The sequence below is a fragment of the Falco peregrinus genome, chromosome 11 (assembly GCF_023634155.1).
Source record: "Falco peregrinus isolate bFalPer1 chromosome 11, bFalPer1.pri, whole genome shotgun sequence".
Classification (NCBI taxonomy): domain Eukaryota; kingdom Metazoa; phylum Chordata; class Aves; order Falconiformes; family Falconidae; genus Falco; species Falco peregrinus.
The window spans coordinates 33,363,505-33,386,231 of record NC_073731.1 but is presented as its reverse complement, the minus strand read 5'-3'; the positions used below and the strand labels follow the sequence as shown (position 1 = coordinate 33,386,231).

Sequence of the window (22,727 nt, the reverse complement as noted above, 5' to 3'; positions counted from 1 at the left end):
ATTTCAGTCACTCTCACAGCCCTAGTACAGCACAGCTTTGCACTGTGGAGCTCTTCCTTTTTTAATTGTTCTTAATAAGGACAGGTGCAAACAACAGAGCACAGACTTCTCAGGGATATGCTGGTTTGGTCCATGGGATTTATGCTTTTCAAATGTACGTTACATGTTAAACAGTATCATTGGGACACTGAAGGTTTGGGAAGATTTCTCTGTTGTACATTTGCATAAGCTACCCTGTGTGTAACAACATGGGGTTTTTTTTTCACTGAGCCTTTCATTCAAGAGCCTGAGCATTTGTGAGTTTGGTTTGCAGTACTGAAACCAAACCAGACCTTGGGAGGATGATGCTGTGCAGCAGGGTGAGGCACTTTTCTCTAGTCTAGGCAGCAAGTAGCTTTTATGAGGATGCCTTTCACTAGTAAATTTTATATAGATCAAATGAATGGTGGTCAGATAATAGGGTTTTCAAGATCTGAACTGCAGTTAATGACCCACAGGACAAGTTTGTCATTGCAGTTTCCTTGAAAGTCAAAGTATGTTGATGGTAGAGAATGATGGGATTGCTCTGAGCTTTTATGGTGTTGTTTTCTCTTTTACAGTGTGAAATACATTTCATGCTCCCTACTCATCCTTCATGCTGAGGATGACCCAGTGGTACCATTTCAGCTGGGAAAGAAGGTATACACATGTAGCTCTGCAAACTGATCTGGTGGGAGGAAGCGGTGTGGATAGAATGATATTCCAGCCAGGCAAAAAGTCAGCAGTGGGAAGGTATGTGTAGAAACACATAGACCACAGGGACTACAGATTCTGTGGTGTTGGAGATGGCAAATCAATATGAAACGGAGCTAGAGCTAGCAAAGCTGGTCAAGCCAGGTCCAGCTGCCCAGCTGAGAGGGGTGCTGGTTTGGTAGGGGTGGCTCTGGTTTGGAATGACATGTGTCCCTCACCTGCCTCCCCTTGGACTCAGCTTTACAACATTGCTGCAACGTCACGGAGTTTCCGAGACTACAAGGTGCAGTTTGTTCCATTCCACACAGACCTTGGCTACCGGCACAAGTACATCTACAGGAGTCCAGAGCTACCTCGAATACTGCGGTAACAGCCCAGCTAAACCGGGGTGTCCTCTGGCTTGGGCATGGGGCTGGGGCATGGGGCCTTGGGGCATGCTCTGACATGCTCCCAGGATCTCTCTTAGATGTGTAACAGGTGCCTGTGTTGGGCAGCTCTTCTGGGCAGCTGGATACCCTCTGGTCTCTGGTGTGGCTGAGATCCTTGGGCTGGCTTAGCACAAAGTCAGAGCTCTCCACCTCCCTGCAAAGCAGGTTTTGGGAAGGGAAGGTACGGAAGGCTGGGAGCAGTTCTCCTTTCTGGCTCATCTTTGCTGTAAGCTGCATGCTCTGGAGGAGTTGTTTGCAGAGCAGCTACTTCTACTTGCCTCTTCTAGTGGGAGCTGCTGATGGGTGAGAACAAAGCTTGGTGCTGTTGCCTGTAGCTGCAAATGCACAAGCCCTGATATTTGCTAGGGGAATGGGAAGACTTGCAGGCTGCAGCATGCCACCAGGGTGTGGGAGAGCTGAGTGTCACTTCTGTGTCATTTCCTTTCCTAGGGAATTCCTCGGAAAATCTGAACATGAGCATCATCACTGAAGACTGGCTGCTTGACAGCAGAGATTTTCCTTTCTTTCCTTCATCTCTGTCTTTCCTCCCCCCTCCCTGTTGGTCAACCTGCCATTATTCTATCCCTGGCACTAGAGGAGGTCAGGGATTCCCATTCTGGTCCTGATGCGTACCCTTGGCAACTCCAGCTCCTGGCATCGACATCCGTGATGGTAGAAGAAAGAAGTTGTTGGCTTCTTTTTTGACATGGATGGATGGGTGGTAACAGCCCAGGAGCCAGTACCAAACGGTGAAAAATGTAAGCACAACAAAGCCTGGCAGATGCAGCGTGGTACCACTGAGGACAGACATTCCTAGGACACGTGTGTCATGACCAAGGGTGTTTCTTTCATTTTTAAACACTGCTGCTGTTTTTGAATCACGTAGAGACTCATTTGTAGGCGAATGGCTTTTGCCGTGTCTTCATACCACAGTTGTCTTGCTTGAGTTTGAGGTGTTCTTTTTCTAGGAAGTACATGTTTTGCCTTTCCTTTTTGCTAAGTGGTTGTATTTACAAATACACAGAAGATACCCAGGTGGTGGGAGAGACTTTTATTTAGCTCTTCAATCACGATGTGTTGCAAGCGTTGGGCTAATCACACACATTTGGAAATAAAATGAAAGATTTTTTTTTTTGTCCTTCCTTTTCAAACATCTGTTTATTGGAAAATGTTAGTGCCCTTTTTTCTGTACCTTTTTCCTTCTGATCATCACTTCTGCTCCCATCCCTGCTATCCTCTGTGGAGGTCCTCCCCTTCTTCACATGCACTTCCTATTAGGACTGAAGTGACTTAGGTAGATGAATTGCAGACTTGGGAGTTTAAGCTGGAAAGTGTGAGATTACTTTTTTGCTTGATCTCCCCCTTCCACAAATGTGGGCCTGGGATATGGGAATGGTTGTCTTCCATTCTCCCTGTGCATACCCAGACAGACATGTGCTTCCTTTGGGTGGGAAAGGCAGGGTTTTTCCTCAGCTACCTTTTAACTCCTTAGGTCAGGTTTTCGAGTTCCTGGTGGCTACACTGTTCCTCTGTAGTTAAAAGCAGGCAGTGGTATGCAGTTCTTGATGCAAAAATAAGTCTGGTGTGTCCCTCCACTTCCCTTCTGTGCTCTGGGCATCCCAGGCACTTCCAGTAGCACTTCTCAGCCCCTCTCACAGCCATGGGTCGGAGCATGTTGTCCGGGAGGCAGAAGGGGAAATGAGCCTCCCCCGCGGGGAGAGGTTCTGGGGGTGCCCTTGCCCTGCTTGGGGCTAGAACAGGGGCTGGTTTATGCCATTAGCAAGCTGCACACTGAGATGAGAGAGGGTCATACGCTGGCTCTGTGGTGTGCAGCTGGGGACCTGGCCCTGCCCCCATCAGGCTATATAGACAATACCAGGTGCTGTAGGTTTAGTCACTAGTGCTCAGAGTGAATTGTGCTGCCCGAAGAGTCTATTCAGGGGTGTACAGCATAGTGTAAACTGCTCAGCATGTATCCATGTTGTATCTGCAGGCTCATACTAGTTGCAAAGCAGACAGTACCTTGTTCTTGTACTGAGATTCTTCTGCCATAGCGTGGTTGTCCCTGAGGTTTCTGACCCACGATACTCATAAGCTAACTGTGCCACTTAAATTATGTTTGACGCACTTGTATTTATTGCACTGACGGAAGAGAAACACTTACTTGGCTCTGGAGAGTGACGTGCATATTCCAGCTCATGCTGCTGCTGGCAGCTGGCTTGGGGCACAGCGCAGCTCGAGCCGGAGGCTGGCGGGGCTGCCTTCCTCCCACGTGACAGAGCTGAGGGTCCAGCACGGGAACTGCTGGTGTTGGTGATCCCAACACCGCCATTCCCATTAGTAGGCCAGTGATATGTCTGGAAAATTAAACTGAAATGTTTATCTGAAAGTGGTGTAGTTTTAATAAAGGCATTGACTGCTGATCACTTCAGCTTCACCTGTATTACCTGGCAGTTTCTGGGACACTTTTTTTTTTTTCCCCCCCAGCTGGGCAGGTCAGCTGGGTGTGTGGCAGGGCTGTGGTAGGGTTGTGCATGGGAGATGAGCTCGCAGCTGGGACTGGGCAAGTCTTTGTGACTGCTGCCAGGTCTGGGTGAGCAGCTCTTCTGGAGCCTGGTGGGTCTGTGCCTGTAGTCTGGCTGCAGCCAAGGCTCTGCTTCCCCACTGGGGAAGGGGGAAAGGGGAGCTGCCCGTGGTATTTCTAGCACGGGAGCCCTGTGTACCATTTGCAGGGCAAAGCCAGCACTGTAATGCCCACCCCAGTGCACACAGTGAGCGTGGCAGGTGTGCAGGTAAATGGCTTTGGCCCCGAGTAGCCCACTGCAGCCTCTGGTAGCAGCTCCCTCCTGTACACCCTGTGCACTGGCAAGGCTGATGTTTCTGCGATGGGCATGCTGCCCCCATGACAGTGCTAGCACCATGCCAGCTGCAGGGGACCACATCCCATGAAGCTGTAGCTGGAGATGGCCAGCTTGGCTTCAGTTCTCATGGCCTGAACTTGTTGCAATCTGAACCTACAGGCAGAGAGTAGTCACAAGTCAGCCCAAAGTCAAACCAGCAGCTGTTCTGGTTGTTTTAATGAGTTGGTGTCACACAGGGGAGTACTGGTGTGCTACATGACATTACTGGTGTTAAATTCTGACCCCAGCACCGGGAGGGACAGGTGGACCAGCATGACCCAGCTGCGGAGGGGGGCAAGAGCTGTGATACACATTCAGCCCCTGGGCAGCACCCAGCGTACAGCTGTGCCTGGAGAGCCCAGAGCCTTCTTGGGACACAGGACCCAGCTGGTGGCAGCCGGGACCTCTGTGCAGATACAGAGGCTGGAGTGGCTTGTTACTGGGCTTGTACTTAACAGAGAGGTGTGGGAGGAGGCAACGGCAAGCTCTGTGGCAAGGAAGCTGCTGATCCCAGGCCCTCTCCTTGTGGCACACAGCATGTGAGATGGGCGCCTGCACTGGGGCCAGCTGCTTTAAGAGCCAGCCCTGCCCCCTCCAAGTGTTAGCAGGGAAGGGGGTGACCGGAGGGGCAGACTTCCCCTTTCCCTCCCGAGCTCTGGGGCTGGTAGACCCGCTGGAGGAGGATGCGAGACAGGCCCTGCTGGCTCAGCTGCCTGTGTGGCAGGGTGAAGGAGGCCAGGCCAGACTGCATGCAGGGAGAGAGGGGAGGATTGACTTGGAAAGCCCTTGTTAAGCATGGAGCACAGCTGTGGAAGACTGATCTGTGGTCATCTCACTAAAAGCACTATGCAGCACATGCAGGCTGGATACATAGGTACAAACATAGGGTCCTTTCTCCTCTTCCCCAGCTTCTGTTCCTCAGTCAAGGCTCCTCAGAGCATCCTTCTACCCCCCCCATGCCCCCAAGGGAAAGGCTTATTTCTGCAGAGCTGAGCCCGTGTGACTGGTGGGGAAGTGCAGGTGAGGCCCCCTCTGCTCGCATCAATCCCGGGGGAGGTTGGGGGGTGGGATTTTTGTGGCTGATGGCTCCACACCCCAGATCTCCCGGGCGTACTCCGTGATGGTTCTGTCACTGGAGAACTTGCCCGAGCAGGCAATGTTCCTGATGACTTTCTTAGTCCACTCCCGGGGGTCCTGGGAAAAGGAGAGACAGTGTCAGCAGTCAGCCCCTCTCCCAGCTCTGCCCTGCCTCGCAGCCTTGCAAAGGGCACACACTTGGCTGGCTTCAACACCACGGCATGGGGCTGCTGAAGCAGCCAAACCTGCTCGCCCTGCCCCATGCCACCACATGTGGTGTCTGTAAGAAGGACTCTGCAGCAGCACACTCATCCCAGCGCCCCCCGGCCCTGCCACTGCACTGCCACGACCAAGGACCCCATCCTCCCCCTGGTAGCAGGCAGCACTTACCATGAACAGCTGGTCCACTTGGCCTTGGCATTTCATGTACGCCTCGTAGTCTGCAAACACCTTAAACCTGGAACCCAAGGCAGAGTAAGGCTGGGCTTTGCCTGCTGCAGGGTCCCAGGGGACCAGGCCAGCTGGAAAGGGGGCCTGGGCCAGCTGAGAGCAGCCCCCCAAAAGGGGACACTTGCCAGAACTCACCTGTCGTGGTACAGGAGCATGTTCACAAGGTCCCTGAAGCAACCAGGTTCTTGAGGGGAGAAAAACCCACTGCTGATCTGGTCGATAGCCTGTCGCAGCTCTGGCAGGCGCTCGTAGTACTCCCGTGCGTTATACCTGTGTCCAGCAGAGACAGGCTGTAGGGATCGGTGCTCGCTCCCGGGGCCAGCACCCAGAGAGCAGGACCCAAGATGTCTGGGGCAGGGAGGGCAAGCAAGGATGTCGTATGGCTCCTGGGTGAGGGGCCTTGTTCCCGGGGCCATGTCCCTCAGCTAGTGGCTCTGAGACTGTGCACGGTGCATGAAATGCTTCTGTGCCCTGGCTCACGTCCCATTCACAGCCACTGTGCTCTGGGCAAGCTGCTTGGGCTGCATCCCTGATGGACCATCCACTGTCCAGCTCAGGGTGGAGGCTGCCTCCAGCCCCCTGCTTTGTTGTGCTCCAGCACTGCCCAGGGAGCAGGGTGTCCCTCCCAGAGCTCAGAGCTGGGACCTGTATCCCCATCTGATAAGCCCTGGCACGCATCAGGCCCTCCCCAGCACCAACCCTTGGCGATCCAGGGCTTCCACATCCTCCACTCGCATGCCAAAGATGAAGAGGTTTTCTTCGCCTGCCTCCTCAGCCATCTCCACATTGGCCCCATCCATGGTACCAATGGTGAGGGCCCCGTTCACCATGAACTTCATGTTGCCTGTACCTGAAGCCTCTGTGCCAGCTGTGGAGATCTGCTGGGAGAGATCTGCTGCCGGGATCACTGCCAGGTGCAAGAGAAGTAGGAGTTAAGCCTTGGCACACTGCAGCTCCCCAGGACCTGGGCCCAGCACAGCAAAGCAACCCTGAGCATCTGCTAGTGGCTCTGCTGACCTCAACCTCCGTCCAAGCAGTGCGGCTCTGGGGCAAGAGCCAGGCTCAGCCTTGCAGCTCCAGGCAGCTGCTGTCCCTCCTGCGTGGAGCTGCCCTCCTGCCCTGCGTGCAGCCCTCAGGCCCGTCCGAAGGGAGGGCCAGGTGACCAGCCACGACAGCCTCTCAGGCCAGCCAGTTTCTGGGCTCAGCTGGGACATGCCCAGCTCCTGAGACATGCTTACACAAGACCAGACGTACCCTTCTCAGCCAAGGATACCCGGTAGTTCTCCAGGAAGATGACCTTGAGCCTGTCCCCCACATAGGGATCGTTGTTGATGACCTCACCGATGGACGTGATGAGTTTGATGATCATCTTGGCCATGTGGTAGCCAGGGGCTGCCTGAAGAAGAGCAGCCCAGAAATGGTGAAGACTTTTAAGGAAGGGAGAACATGAGAGGTGCCACTGCGGATCCTCACCATGGGGAGAATCCAGGCCTCACCCCTGCCGTTCACATGGATCAGCAAAAACACCCTAATGGGAGAAGCCCTGGGCCACAGGGAGAGAGTGATGGGGCCTTGTTCAGTCCGATTAGTCCACCAAGGTGTTTCCTGAAGAGCCCGCCAGCAGACACATGCTGGCTAACCTACAGTGGGCCCAGCAAAGCCACAGAGAGGGGACAGCACCTTCAGCACCTTCCCCACGCCCACCTTGAGCCATGCATGCACCACGCCTGGAACACACATTACCTTTCCTCCGATCATAATGGTCCTGGGCACAAAGGATTTGGATGAATCACTTCTGATGCCTGGAAGAGCAGGGCACAACAGCACAGAAGTGGAGATAAACTGGACGGAGATCACTGCATGCCCCAGAGGTGGGCTGGCGTCCCAGCCCATGTCACGTGGATCCAGCAAACTTGCAGGACCCTGAAGCCCAACCTGGAGCGGTGCTGGGCGAAAATGAGCTGCAAAGTCCTTGGGGAGCTACTCAAGCCAGCAGGATGCAGAGCTCCCACAACTCGCCTCTCTTCGGGGCCCAAAGGGAGCACTGGGGAGCGGGGTTGTAACCTGCCCCAGGTCAGCCCTAACACCTGCAGTAGAGGCATGGGGGTTGCCTGGACTCTGGACCCCTGCTGGGCTGGAGATGTGGGCTGTGAGCTCTGTACCACCCTTCAGACCCTGTCTTCCCTCCAGGAGAGGGGCACTTCATGCCAGGAGGGCAGAGCTAGGCTTGGGAGACCCTGGCCACCAGCCGGCATGCTTTTAGATGGGAACCCTGGCAGTGAGAGGCCAGGGGACACCCCCTACCCACGAGCCCAGGCAGGACTTACGGTTGTAGAGGGTGATAGCATGCAGGCAGTTCAGCAGCTGCCGCTTGTACTCATGGATTCGCTTGACCTGAACATCAAACATGGATGAAGGGTTGATCTTGACCTTGTACTGCTCCTCCAAGTAGGCGGCAAACTTCAGCTTGTTCTCCTGGCAAGAAAATCTGATGAGGAACAGGCATGGTTTCCAGGCCTGGTGTCAGAAGTCAGTGTTTGCTGCTGGGCTGTTCCTGGGAGCATGGTGCCTTTAGCCACCTTCCCCCACCTCCAATGCACATTACCTGTTTGACTTTCGCCACGTCCCTGATAAAAGTCTCATTATTGATGAAATCCAGTAGCTTCTTCAGCTGGCTCAGATCCGTGATAAAGCCTTCCCCAATTTTCTGAAAGAACAAACCACGAGAGGGATGTCCCACCTGTGAGACACCTCACCAAGTCCACAATGGTGCTGCCCCAGTCCCACCACGAACTGGAAGAGGCACTCTGCCCAGGAAAAGGGGCAGAGTTTCTTGTGCAACTTTACTTTTCTGTGTCATCAGGGAGCCCAGCAGTGCAGGGGAAACAAGGCACTTGCAAAAACCCAAACAAGTCCCTGCCTTTCGCGGAGCTTTAGAGGCAGGGTGTGTTTGTGCGTGCGTGTACCAGGGCCTCCTGGCAGCTGGAGATACGGATACATTTAACTGCAGGACGTTACTCAGTTATGGCGTGTCACAGCGTGAAGCACGGGCTTGGTAACCAAAGGAGACAGAGCTGGGGCTGGAACTCCAAAGGAGCTCCTTTGTGCCTGTGAAGCCGAATGCTTCCCCAGACACCCCATCTCGCGCCCCATGGCACTACTCAACAGGTTATGTGCAGCCACCGTGAGGGCAAGGAACTAACCCAAACTTCCGCAAATTTTTTGGCCAGCTAGTCCATCATTGACTTTAAAGCCCTGCCGATACCTCATGCCTACATGTGCACCAGGCGTGCTCCTCCCCAGGCGCCCTCACTCACACCCACCAGCGTCAGCCTCTGCTATGATCAGACCACACGAAGCGGCGATCTGAAGCCAACGGATCACGCTCAGCCCCTCAGTTCAGGTGCTTGCCACTCACCTCAGCAATAACGTCAGCCAGTCCTGGGTTGCACAGCAGGAGCCAGCGCCTCGGCGTGATCCCATTGGTCTTGTTCTGAAACTTCTCTGGCTCCAGCTCATAGAAATCTTTGAACCTGGAAGCCCAGAGAGCTCTGAACCACCCGCCACCACGCAGAGCTGCAGCTGGGCCCCACCATATGTGCTCCTGACCCAGGGCAGCCTCTGCACGTCTCTCCATGACAAGCGTGAACGCTCTGTGCCGGCTCCCGCCCCCACCTCGGCTGCAATGCCCAGGGTTTCACCAGCTCCAAAGGAGAGTGGCTGGACCTTGTGTGCATGTGAAGGAGATAGTGTCCCCAGCCTGCCGTGCCCAGCAGGGCACCCCAGGCAGACCCTGGCACCCGATCCCCCCAGCTAGCCCCCCCGGTTTGCGGGCACAGCCCTGTGAGCAGAGAGTGCGTGTGCCCTGGGTGTCCCCCAACTCACACCGAGTTCTTCACAATGTCCGAGTGGATGCGGGCCACACCGTTGACTGCATGAGAGCCAATCACACAGAGGTGCGCCATATTGATACGTTTGCAGTCTCCTTCCTCGATCACTGACATCCTCCGGAGACGGTCAATGTCCCCTGGGTAGAGAGCTGCCACCCGCTGCAGGCAGGCAGGGGGGCGTCAGTCCCCCATCCACAGGGCCTCGGAGCATTCCCACCCCAAGCGCACCAGAGCGCCTGCAGCCTGCAAGCAGCCTAGTCCCTTACATCCAGATGCATCTGGTTCAGGGCGTAAATGATCTCGAGGTGACGGGGCAGCAGCTTCTCGAACATGGAGACCGGCCAGCGCTCCAGGGCTTCGGGCAGCACCGTGTGGTTGGTGTAGGCACAGGTGCGTTTCGTGATCTCCCAGGCCTACGTGACAGACGGGTCAGCGGGAGGGGAAAGGAGACCCGTGCGAGGGCAGGACAGCAGCCCTTTTCCCTGCAGGGGCCAGCACAGACCTTCCAGCTCCGCTCACCTTGTCCCAATCCACTTTCTCCACATCCACCAGGATCCGCATGAGCTCTGGGATGGACAGGGCAGGGTGGGTGTCATTTAGCTGAATAGCCACCTGCAACACAGACATGCTGGGCTCAGATCTGGCAGTGACAGAATGGTGACAGTGCCCTGCATGGTGGGGTTGGGGTCAGGGTCAGCCCCAAGCCTCTCCTCATGGCAAACGCCCCAGGTAGAGAGCCTGCTCCCAGGGACAGAGCTATTCAACCTTCACAAGTTTTTCTCCAAACTGCAAAATTTTCCGTGGGAAAACAGGCCTGGAGATCACCTGCTTTCCAACCCAAATTGCCAAGGTCTTTGCATATGTGCCCCCACTTGGTCCTGAGCACCCTGCTCCCTTCACGACAGGCAGGTCTGGCTGAACTGCCCCCGCCCGCCCCACCCCTCTCTGCCCACAAACTCACCTTGTCTGGGAAGGTTTCAAAGCATGTTCTCACAGGGTCTCTGCAGCCAAATTTGGAGGACTTAAAGCGGCGGATGATGTCTTGGAGGGTAGCAGCCACCACAAAGTACTCCTGTTTCAGCCGCAGCTCCTTGCCTTCAAAGAACTGCAAGCGCGGGGACCACAGCCATCAGTGCTGCAGCTGCCACCCTCAGCGGGCAGCCAGCCCCCTGGAGATGCTCCTGTCCCCTCTGACAGGCTTCCAAATGGGCCTCACAGGTTCAGCACCTCATCAGGGCAGACGCAGATGTTTCTCATGCTGCCTCTAATGGGGCAGCTGCTGTAGGGACTGCCAAGGGGCTCAGCATCCCACACAGCTGCCTCCAAAGAGAAACAAAGCCTGCCGCATCCACACTACTCCCACAGAGCAAGTGCTGCTCTGTCCCTCACCGCAAGAGCCTTCGCAGGGTTTCTGGACCAAGGATCTTGGACTCCCTGCAATAGGAGTGTCTCTGGACAAACCAGCTGTCTCCCATGCGCACTACACTTCATGCTGGTCTGCTTTAAAACACCAACAGGAATGACAGGGGTGGGGGTAAAGTGCGGGAGACGAGCTTTTCCAGTGCAGATGCTAATCCATGAGTAGATAGTGAGGGCTCTTCCCTTTTGGATCTAGTGCCCAGTCAGTGCATGGTCTGGGTCAGTCCCTGCAGTGAGAAATCTCTTGAACTGGGGATGGAAACGAGTCCCTCCTCATGGCCACCTCTGAAATGACAACTTACTTTTGCAAAGGGTGAGCCACGTAAATTAGCAACTGCCTTGAATTTGAAGGCATTAATACATCATCCCCTCCTTGCAGGAGGGAACAGAGCAACTGTACAATATGGGCCAAACTCAGCTGCCATCAGTCAGCAGAGCCCCCCTGGAGCCAGTAGAGCTGTATGTTCACTGAGAATTACAAGGGCAACCTACTGTATTAAAAACCCTCAAACCAGAACAATAAACATCAGGTGGCCATGACCTGGTTCCAGGGTTTGCAAACAAGGTGATGCAACTACAGGGAGGATGGTCCCGAGCAGCAGGGAAGAGGGGCAAGAGAGTCACTCACGTTGTCATTTGGGTACAGGACTCTGGATATGTTTTCTGCCAGGTTTCTGTCCAGCACTGCCTCGATGTAGTCACCCACGTTGACTGCAGCAAGCAAGAAACACACAGAGCACTGCAGCAGCTGTAGAGGTTCAGGCAGGTCCCCCACACTGTGCTTTTCCCTCTTCTCTTGTAGAGAGACAGGTAACAGGGACATTCAGGCTGGTGTTAATAAGCAGGAACGTACGTGTGAAAGGCTCCAGAGAGATGGGAGATGGGCTAAAAGAAAGGCACATCTCCATGCAGGTTCTCAAGACACATATATTAGGAAGGATGGACAGAAACTGAAGACAGATAGCAGCCAGAGAAGGCAAAACTGAAAGGAAGCAAGTGACCAGCCATCTTGCTTAAGGACTAAGGAGAAATGGGGCTGGGCAAAGAAGCACAGACAGCAATCATGCTCAACTCCTAAAGGGTACAAAAGGCAGCTCACAGTCACAATCAAGAGACATTATGAGGACTCAAGAGCCATCACCTCTTGTGCCACACAAGCTTTCCTGGCAGGGCTGCTTGGACACACACCTCTCTGTGCTTGCCAGTATGGAAGGATAAATCAAATTAGTCTGCTCTAAAATCTTCCCCTTCTGTAACAGGCCAGCACTGACATTTGGTATGTGAGTTGCCCTGCATCTGCTCTTCAGCACTACAATTAGAGCCTGAAAAATGCACTAGAGAGGTCACACATAGATCCAAAGGAAACCAACAGTGAGGTGGGCTTTGCTGCCCTTTTCCTTCAGCACTGAGATGATGCTGCACAGAAATGACCCTCCATGGCAAGCGTGGGTTTGCAGCTCATTTGGTGATGTGGGGAATGCAGTGGCAGGTGGCTTACTGCCTGGGGAAGGCATTGGGCAGGTTTTAAGAGCATGGTAAGTGTGATGGGGATGGGTGCTCTGGCGCATAAGGGCTCTAGAAGGGGTTGGAGACAGCATGATCCATGAATGCACACACAGCACTGTGTTTTGGAGGCAGCCAGGAGATACAGATAAAGCAGGCCAGGAGGGAAGCACTGTGCCAGGTGCTGTGCTCACAGGAAAAACTGCGTCCCAGCTGGGCCGGGGAAGGCAGCGGAGGGATGGCACTTACACTCTTGGAGGTTGAAGTCATTGGGGGCTTTTGCAGACCACAGCCTCATGGTGTTTACAGTGTTGTTCTTGTATCCCGGCACTGGTGTGTCGTAAGGCATAGCAAGGACAACCTGTGAAAGGACAGTATCGCCCTCTGATTAGCAGCACGGTGGACTCAGAGAAGGTGGGAAAGTGGCTAAAACCTCTGCAGGAAGAATCCAGAGGGCACAGGCAACTCCTGGCTGTGGTAAGACTCTCACCTCACTAAAACACACCTGCTGAGCTTCACAGACTTCCCTGCTACCATGGGCACTTCCAGCACCCACTGGCAAAGCATTAATAGGAGAAGCAGAGCTGTTGGGAGCTTTACTGACAAACTGGAGTTACAAGCTCATCGATGAACTGTAAAACAGAGTTGCAAGCAACCTGCTGACCTTCCTATACTGACAGGTATACCCATCAGTTATCCATCAGAGCACTGCAAGCACCTGCAGCTGGCCGCTGCGATTCCCTCTGTGCCGGGGCAGGGCCAGGGCAGCAGGGACCTTTGTGTTTCCATCTGGGATAAACTCCACAGCCTGCAGCCTGCCCGCGAGCCTTCTGCAGCCTGCCAGGACCAAACCCTACCACCGCAGCACCATTCCCAGAGCAATTCACCCCACGTTCAAGGTTTGTTGAACCTGCCCAGGTAAATCCACCGAGATCTCCAGCCCTCAAACTCAACAAGGGCGTGAAGCTACCAGTGCAGCCTACAGAAGATGCTTAAGCATGAGAGTGCTGCACACATGGCTACAAGGTGTAACACTGGGGCTCCCAGCTCAGATTACACTAGCCAGGCAAGGCATGGGTCTGCTTCCAAGCTTGTGTGTTCCAGCTCACTGCTGTGCCAATACCTGCATGCCTCCAGACCTGCTGAGCAGCAAGGCAAGGCACCCCAACCTCAGCCTGGAATGAAGAGCTTGAGGGCTTATGCCAGCAGAGCTGAATGGTGCTTGCAGCTTAGAGCGAGGCCCTGATCCTGCAGCACACAGCCTGGGCCACCTCTCTGGCACTGGCAAAAGGAGCCAGCATTCTCCCAAACAAGTCAGCTTGTACTGGCACAACAGCCCAGCAGCCAGAGGCTGTCCCCAGGCAAAGATGCAAGATGCAGCAGAGAACTGAAGGAGCTGTACTCACAGGGCAGGAAAATCCTGGCAGATGAGTGTGTTGGCCCTGAACAGCCGCTTTGTGCTGGCATCAGCAACACCTCCCTTCTGGGGAGAATCAGCAAGAGCTCAGGCTCTCAAAGCTGCTATTACCAGCACCGAAGATGGAAGCAGGCAGAAAGCTGCCTGGCCTGAGCCACGGGACTGGGGCACACATCACATGGACGGAGCGATGCTATATTTGGAGACTGCGTCTTTGGCTTTTTTGAGGCTTTCCAACTCGTTCCCTTAACAGCACTAGCTGAAAATTCACCTCTTTGTAGGAAGCAGTGTTTCCACTGCGCTGCTTGAGATCCCTGGAACCCTGGTCTACTGCTGGGGTCAGAAGAGGAGCACACTGAAGGCAACGGCACTCGGTCCCCAGGTGGATGTCTGCTTCTCTAGAGAGCTCTGGCACAGTGCCTCTAGGCCAGGGGTCCTCAAACTACGGCCCACAGGCCAGGTGCGGCCCCTCAGGGTCCTCAATCCGGCCCCCGGTATTTACAGAACCCCCACGCCCCCCCCACTGGGGGTTGAGGGGGGAAACCAAGCAGCCACAGATGACCTCCTGCCACTTCATCCGCGCGCCAGCCCCCTGTTTAAAAAACTTGAGGACCCCTGGGCTGTTCACAGGGTTGTGGTTGAACCTTGGGGCTGTGTGTGTCCTCTGAATGGCCTAGGTCAATGCACAGCCTTTGACAACCAAGGTCCCTGGAAAAGGACCTGGTTTACTTCTCCTCTGAGTGGGCCCAGGCAACTCTGCAACTGAGCTTCAGCTCTTGGCGCTGAAGAGAACAGCTTGGCTTTATGACTGTGTGCTCCTCGGATGGCCAGAGCTGGCTCACCAGGCTGAGAGACCCCTGAACGTCATGGGAACAAGGCTAGGTCATGCCCCTGAATCCCAGAGAAATTCATCAAACTTCCTTCCTCCATCCTGGGCGGTGCTTAGGCAGGAAAGGCTGAAGTGTCTTCAATCCTCTTAATAAATCTGCACCTCTTTAAAGCTTGCCTTCCTCAGCTGTAAGACTGGAATGCATTCGCAGCACAGCAGCCTGTGCCCTGAGCAGGCACGTGCTCCCGAAGCACAGCGTCACCTCCCCAGCTGCGGGAGGCTGAAGAGGCGTTTGCTCTCCACGATGCCACAAAACGAGGCCTCCAGGCAGCATGCCTCCAGCCTCCCCTGACAGCACCCTCCCTGCCAGGCTGCTCTGGGAAAGAGGAACTTGCTCTGATCATAGGAGTTAAACACCCACAGGATTGCTCCATGGCCACCCCCACGGCAGCAGCGCCAGCACCACCTGGAAACTCTTTGGGTTTGAGCGAGCAGCAACGTGGACGGAGCCCAGCATGGCTGCCAGGAATGCAGTTCTCCGACATAAATCCACGGAAGACTGTGGGGCTTCACACTTGAGACCAGTAGAGAAGGAGGCCCCAGCCAAGGTGGTTACAGCTCCAGCTGAGCACCATCCCTCTTTTTCCTCCCGTCCTGCTGCAGCCCTGGCCAGCAGAGTCACTTTTGTAATGGCAAAGGCAGCAGAGAGGTGTTGCCTGACTGGGAGAGAAGCCAAGCCTGACCACCTCGGGCACTCCGGGGATGGACTCGCCCGCTCCGCGCTGCCCTGGCCCACCCTCCCCCTGCCCAGCACCCAGGGGGACGCTGGTACCTGGGTGTCGACCCACTTCACACCGTCGGGGGTGTGATCCACACGGCCGTAGAAGTGCACGGGGAGCATGTACTCGGGGCGAGCTTTCTCCCAGGGATTGCCATAGCGCAGCCAGTCATCGGCCTCCTCCACCTGCAGGAACAAACGGGGTTCAGGCGCTGGCTTGCATCCAGGTGAGGCTGAGCCAGGCTCTCCGGAGGGAGGCCGGTTGAAAAGCAAAGCTTTAGTAAGCTGGCTTTAAAAATGGATATGCAGAGGCCTCTAGAGGACAGCCGGGCTTTTTGAGACATGGACGACTACATCCCAGCTGGTATAAACAGCTCAGCCTCTGTGGGCTTCACAGAGCTGTACGGGTTTAATCCATCCAGCCTGCACAGACCGCTGCACTCAGTCTTGGGGCCTTCACACCCAGTCCCACCGCGACAGTGGGATACACAGGATTTGGTTCCCTAGAAGCCCATTGTTGCTGTTCCTGGCCACAAACCATGCCCTGTAACCCAGGTCTCGTTACCTGCTCCTGCCCTCTGCCAGAAGGGATTTCTTGTAGCAGCACCCGTGGGAGCGGACGGACTGGGCAGAGCCAGCCAGGGCGGGTGGGCAGCAGAAGCCAGAGGGGCTGAGGCAACCTGGGGAGATGCTCTGTGCGCACAAGCATTTCTGCCAGGTGGGGGGCTGGTCTGAGCCACAGCCCAGCATTGCCACCACCCCTGTTCTTTTTTAAGTAACATTAAGTCAGTTGCAGGGGATGGGTTTTTTTCTGTTTTCACCATTTATAGGGCCCCAGAATTACAGCTTCTTGGTGGGGAAGGAGAAAAAAACCAACCCTCAAACCTCTCGCTCTCCTTGACTTATGGAGAGCTATTTTAAGAGGAAAAAAGGTCCTTTATGCTCAGAAGCAAGGCAAGTATCCTAATGGAAACCCTTTCCAGACATATACTAGAGAAAACAGCCAGCTGGGGCAGTTTTTTAGTCTATTTTCACTTGCAAAATATTACGACCATTAATGCTACAGGACAGTCCCCGTTTAAGCCCCCACTGCCCATCTCCCAAGGAACCTGTAGGAGAAACGACACCCCAGGCACATGCCCATGTTCCATCATGTTGAAGTTCATCCTCCACCAGGGCCCTTCATGAGGTGTTCAGCCACATCTCCATCCTTTGTCTGACTGTGCCCCCTCACTGCCAGGCTGGATGGGCCCTCAGACTGTGACAGCTGTGCCGTGGAGCCCTGGGCAGGGAGAGCTCTGGCCCGGTCCCAGCCCACCCCTACTCCAACACCACCTTGCCACGCTGGTGACTGGCGTGGCTGAGCCTGCATGTCCCTGGGTGACATCTGCAGCACACCCCCCACTGCCCTCATCGCCTCCCTTTGCTCACACGCCCCCCAGGCTCAGCACCATTGGCGGGAGGGGACAGCCCAACTGGCACCAGGGGGTGGGCTCCAACGCCCGACTTACAAACAGCTCAAGGCACCGCAGCACTGCCTGCATGGCCAGGCTTTGCCCACAGGCAGGGGTGGCCACTGCAGCATGAGACAGAAAAAGAAAGGGTGACTTGAGTTTGCCAATGTACCTGCCAGCCATCAACAATCTTCTGATTGAAGATACCGAACTCGTAGCGGATGCCGTAACCATACGCCGCCAGCCCCAGCGTGGCCATGGAGTCCAGGAAGCAAGCTGGAAAAGCAGAGCATGGTCACATGACAAAAAAGCTCACCCCTGGCCCGCTGCACCAGCTAGGGCACGCCGTGCATGGGGGCAAGGAGCTGCCAGAACCAGTGCTGCTGGGAACATCTATCACTCAGAGGAAATCCGCATGCAGAAGGGCCAGCCTGCAGCAGGACCCCACGCATGTCCCGCCTGGCCATCACAAACACCCCAAAGTTGGTGACAAGGACAGATCACCAGAAACCAAAATCCAGCCTCATCACAGCGAGAGCTCTTCTAAGCTTGCCTGAGGTGCCCACGCCTGGCCCGACACCTGCCTGCCTGGTAAAGCTGGGCTTCTGACCCCGATTCACAGCTCCCACCAGCTACTTTGCTATTATTGCTGGCAAAGCAAACCCTTCCAGCCCTCAGCCCAGGGCAGCTCTGGTAAACATCAGCCACAGCATTTCCTCTGCCCTGGGGAGATCTCACCTCCAGCAGTCCTGTGGGACAGGAAGACTAAAATAGCAGCCAACAATCTGCCTATGTGAGAGCTGCTTGGGTGCCCTGAAAAGTTAAGAGATTTCACAGGGAGGTGAGGAGAAAGGCTCCAGACAGCCTCTTCCAGCCGCAGCCCCACCTGCTGTGCTGCAGACTGCATCTCCTGCTCGCACTGGGGTGTGTGTGTGTGCTCGTTTCTGGCCAGCCAGGAGCAGGCAGGAGGGCACCACACTGCTGAAGGGCTGTGGGGCGGCTGAGGGCTGAGATATGCATGCTGCCCTGCAGGCAGAACAGCCTCCAGCCACGCCACCCTTGATCCCCCTGTGCTCTGCGTGAGGAGGGGGCTCCCCTCTCCCCATATTACCTGCCAGGCGGCCCAGGCCTCCGTTTCCCAGCCCAGCATCTTCTTCAATTTCTTCCAGCTCCTCCAAGTCCAAACCCAACTATCGGGGAAAAGAGCCACAGCAGAACACGTCACCAGCCAAAGCCCATGGTCACCACTCCTCTCCAAGGAGGGCAAACACAGATCCCAAAACAACCCACACTGCAGGAAATTAAACCCATGGGGGTCTCTGCATCCTCCCACCCTCCCCTCCACACAAAGCATCTCACCAGCCTCTGGTCCCCAGGCAGCCCACTTAACTGGAAAACAATTTAGAACCACCATCAAACATCGCCTTCCCATGAATTACGTTTCCTTAGAGACCTCAAACAAAACACTTGCTTCCTGGCAGCCCCTCATGCCAGGAGGCCCTTCCACTGAACTCGCTGTCGGAGCTGGGATGGTGAACAGCCGGGTCAGCACACAAGGGACCCCTGTGTCCTCCCAGGTACGCACGCTGCCCCTCTGCTTGCACCTGCCCCGTCCTTGAGGAAAGGCACAACCACGCTGGCAGCTGGTTACGGCAGCGCTCGCCATGCTGCTTCGTGCCTTCCTGCATCATGCCCAGCCTGCCGCCCAGACCCTTGGCCGGAGCCCACGGCTGGATGTGTTTATCGCCTCAACTGCAGCTCTCAGGCCATTTGTTCTCCAGCCTGGGGGCTGCCGCTGCCAGAAGGCGGCTAAGCATGCCAGCAGCAAGGATTCTCAAAGAGCCAAGAGATGCTGCCTCTTAGGCAGGCAGCGGTATCTCACCTTCCCACCTCAGTGCCAGGGGGGACAGCAGGGAGTCAGGCCAACACCATGGGTGCTCCCTAACTCTCTCCCAGTGCTTCAGTGGTCTGCAACCACAAGCCCAGAAAGCCTCATGCATGGCTTGATGGGGTCACAAAACCTGAGGGGAATTCTCAGAGTCATGGTGGACATGAGACCCCTTGATCCTAGCCAGCCACTGGCCGTGACAAGCCCCACGTCGCACGCTACAGCGAGGGAAGTCTCCACTTGTGTGTTGGCCAAATCAGCAGGTGGAAAATGCCTTGCAAAGGGACTTGAGGATCCTCCCAGAAAAAAACCAGCCTGCCGTCCAAGGTGCGACAGCTCAGAGAGGAAATGTGTCAGGTCCCTCCCTGGAAATCCCTTCCCATCTCCCGGCAGGGAAAGTGCTCACCAGGACATTTCATCAGCAATCACAGCACTGAGGGACAGTGACAGAGCCCAGCTTCTGCTAGACAGTGTAACACGGATCAATCCGGTGGAGCAGGGGGGAAGAGGGGAGGGGGAAATCAAGATTTTGGGTGAGAAAGCCCAAAAACTCAGTCAAAAAGGGTCACTGTCCTGCTGCAGAGGTGGCTGCAAGCCTAAGTAACCACAGCCTCCCATTTATGATTGCTTTGGTTGTACTCAGCGGGTTTTTTTCCAGTTTGAACTCATCTGATGACATTTTAATTCAAGCAAACGATTTCTTCCTTCCCAGCGATTCACGTTTATCTGGCAGCGCCACTGCAGTGCCTTCTGTACCTGTGTGTATGAGCTGTAATTTGGTGCTTTGGTGCTCCAGTTTCCCCTTCCGGCCCAGCCTCCCCCATCAGACTACATCTCCCGTGATAAGCCATCATCTCTCCTAGTAATGGAAAGTTCTCTGCAGCCTGGGACTCCCTAAGTCTTTTGGGATACTGGGTGTTGCTTTCTAAATACTCTTCTGGATTTTCCCAGCCAACACAGGAAAACGGTGGTTTGAGAAAACCATACTCCAGCTCTCAAGGAACCCCAAGGTCCTCCCACGGCCATCTCTAGGGGATGCAAAACACTAACAGAGAGCCAAGCCTCGCCTCCTTTAGTCAAAATAACACATCCTTAGAAGGAAGCCCTGAGCAGCGAAGATACCCAGCCCTCCACATAGGAAAATATGGCCAGTCCCTCAGGGGAACCCCGGTATCCCCAAGACTTCACCTGGTAAATGGCTTCATCGCAAGCGTTCTGCAGGCCCAGGTTCACCATTGTGTTCTGCAGAGTGCGGCCCATGTAGAACTCCAGGGACAGGTAGTAAATGCGCTGGGAAGGCAAAGCAAGACACTTACACACAGCATAGCACTTCACTTTCACCAAAACTGCTTAAAATTAAGAGCAGACCTGAGTGTTTCCCAGAGTAGGAACGCCTTCCCGAAACTGGCTCTTGGCGCCTGCCCCTGGACACCACGCACCAGTTTGTTTGTCAGAAGGCTCTGGTGTGGGATGCTAGCCAACCCTCCACCAACGTGTCTCCCTGCCAACAGCCTTCTATAGAAAAATCTTGTTGCCTGTTAAGTGTTTCCCTAATTAACTTAGGGCAAGAATTATCTAGGATGCTGCATGGTATCTTTACACACCGTCAAGCTCAGCTGAGGTGATGCTTACACTGGGCTTGTGAAGTTTTCCCATGCTGAGCTGAAGCTGACCCACAGCCTGCCGGAAGCCGGAGCGAGCCCCCCGGCCCTGCACGCCGGCCAGGCCCGGGGCCAGCCCCCTTCCTAGCAATCTTCCAGCGCTCCCATCACATGGGTCCTCCTGTTCCCCCCACGCCGAGTTTCACACACATGTTGAACAAATAAACTGTCCCATGGGCAGCAGGGTTCCTGGCATGACGTGCAGCACAGGCTCCTCTGCGGCGACTTTCCAAGTTTCAGAGGAGCTGTGCCTGCGCCGCGAAGGCTAACAACAGCCTGCCTGCAGGACCAGAAGCAGGATGTGCAAACTTCTTCCCTAACTCAGATTTATCAGTATAGATATTTTTTTAAATAAACAGGGATTTTTAACAGAGAGGTAGCCTGACTTCAAATCGTGCTTCTCTTTGAATCTCTTTCCTTTGTAGCTGGGACCTTTCCCCACTAAGCAGTGGGATCACGCACTCTGCCACCTCTGCTGGGACTCTGAAAGGGTCCATCTGTTCCTTGGGGCTCATCGGAAGGACTGAAAACATCGCACAGTTGCATAAATACTCTGCTCCTTTCAGTCTCCTGCAGGGACATGTTTCTTGTGAAAGTCTGTAAGCACAGCGGACAGTAAGCAAGCCCTCCCCAAGCTCCTCTTAACCTTTATGGGATCTGTACAATCTCTTCCGTTAGTGCAGCAACATGGATCAGAGCTCATTTGTGCGAGTAAGGATAAAAGGGAGAGCTCCACACACCAGCATCACCCCCAGTGCCTGTACAGCCATACCGGTCTGACAGCGCAGTTTGATTCTTGTGTCAAGGCAATATTCATAACCCCGAGAAAAAAGCTGATGTGGGGAGGCAGCTGCCTGCACGTCGGGAAGGTATGTGCCTTTTCTAGCACACACCTGCCCCCTGGGGCTCTCCGGTTTAGTGCTGGATCAGGTCATGATTCAAAAGGCTTAAGGCTTCTGAATAATGTCCTGCAGCCCCTAACACCTCCTACATCGCCACCCTGACTTGACAAGCGTGGAGGAGAGGAGGGAGCCGGCCAAGTCCCCTGGGAATCACCAGCTCCCTGGGGTGCGGTGACCTGGGACAGCTTGTCTGGTTTGCCCAAGGCAGGAAGCTCCTCTCCAGCCTGGAACCTGGGCTGCCTGTGGCCACGCTCTGCAGGAGCTCAGCCAGGACACAGCTGTGCTGAGGCATGTGCCGAGACATGGAGGTGATGATGCCCACAGGGGACACCACCGCGGTGGTGCAGGTGCGGGACACGCCTGTGGTGAAGCATGCAAGAGTAGCCAGCAGCATCGAGGCCTGCACGATGACACGCTTACAGGGGGCTCACAGGGGACATGGCTGTGACAAGGCACAGGGTGTCACAGCTGTGGAGATGCCCAAGGGGGGATGCGACTGCAGCACAGCTCATCGACTGCAGCACAGCTCATCGGGACAGGGCTGCAAAGAAGCCTGTGGGGATGCAGCCCTCCACGAGGGATGCCACGCCCATGGGGACACAGCTGTGGCGAGACATGCGTGAGGGACACATCTAGGGCAGGCCTGCAGGGACACAACCATGGTGAGATGCAGGAGAGCCACGGCCTACGGCAAGGTACACACTGGGTACGTGGCCACGGCAGTGCCCGTGGGGACACTGGGTGTGTGCAAGGAACATGGCCCATGGGGAAGAAGCCATGGTGGGGTGCATCAAGGCCGTGGCACAGGGCCGCAGCTGTGGTGGTGCCCATGGGGACACAGGGTCCGTGCAAGGGCCAAGGCTGTGGCGGTGCCCACGGGGACACAGGGTGCGCGGGCGGGGACACGCACGACTGTGGCGGTACCCACGGGGAAGAAGCCACGGCAAGGGGGCCCCGTTCGTGGGAATGGCCCCGGGCCGCGGCGGCGCCTGCCGGGGCAGATGGCAGGGAGGGCGCAGCCGCCCCGTCCCGGTCCCCGTCTCCCCGCCGCGGCGGGCCGGGGGGGCTCACCTTGGGGTCCCGCTCGTAGTAGTGCTGCTGGGTGCGGATCCAGCGCCCCACCAGGTGGTCGCGCACGGTGTGGGCCAGCGCGAAGTAGTAGTCGCGGGGGGTGGCGACGTTGCGGTCCTTGACGAGGGTGAAGTGCAGGTGGCGGTTGAAGCTCTTGCGCACCTCGGCCACGTCCCCCAGCCCCGCGATGCCCCGCACGCTGATCTGCTTCCGCCGCTCCCCGTCGCTCAGCGGCGCCGCCATCCCGGCGCTGCCCCCGCCGCTCCCGCTGCCGCAGCCGGAGCCGCCGCCGCGCCTGCGCCTGAGCCCGCCGTGAGGCGGGGCCCCG

The 22,727-nt window shown here is 55.7% G+C and overlaps 2 protein-coding genes across 4 annotated transcripts in view; one reads left to right on the top strand and one right to left on the bottom strand.

Annotated features, from left to right (window-relative positions):
- The window catches only part of ABHD12 (abhydrolase domain containing 12, lysophospholipase), a 47,441-nt gene extending 43,855 nt beyond the window's left edge, over positions 1–3,586 (top strand). For all 3 annotated transcript variants that reach the window (XM_027794093.2, XM_027794091.2, XM_055815934.1), the window contains 3 exons: positions 600–678; positions 971–1,098; positions 1,611–3,586. In XM_027794093.2, coding sequence (XP_027649894.1) covers positions 600–678; positions 971–1,098; positions 1,611–1,650 — 247 coding nt within the window. In that variant the 3' untranslated portion in view covers positions 1,651–3,586. The remainder of the gene's footprint in view (positions 1–599; positions 679–970; positions 1,099–1,610) is intronic.
- Positions 3,587–4,198: 612 nt separating this feature from the next.
- Positions 4,199–22,699, bottom strand: PYGB (glycogen phosphorylase B). Its single transcript, XM_005242552.4, has 20 exons — positions 22,400–22,699; positions 19,954–20,055; positions 17,989–18,067; positions 17,050–17,153; positions 15,478–15,609; positions 12,649–12,760; positions 11,525–11,607; positions 10,439–10,582; positions 9,997–10,089; positions 9,744–9,890; positions 9,473–9,636; positions 9,006–9,120; positions 8,193–8,294; positions 7,915–8,062; positions 7,331–7,389; positions 6,842–6,983; positions 6,287–6,494; positions 5,723–5,857; positions 5,528–5,594; positions 4,199–5,254 (listed from the first exon to the last, which is right to left on the bottom strand). The coding sequence occupies exons 1-20, from the start codon at positions 22,640–22,642 to the stop codon at positions 5,102–5,104; spliced, it is 2,532 nt and encodes an 843-aa protein (XP_005242609.3). The 5' UTR covers positions 22,643–22,699; the 3' UTR covers positions 4,199–5,101.
- Between the last annotated feature and the right edge of the window lie 28 nt (positions 22,700–22,727).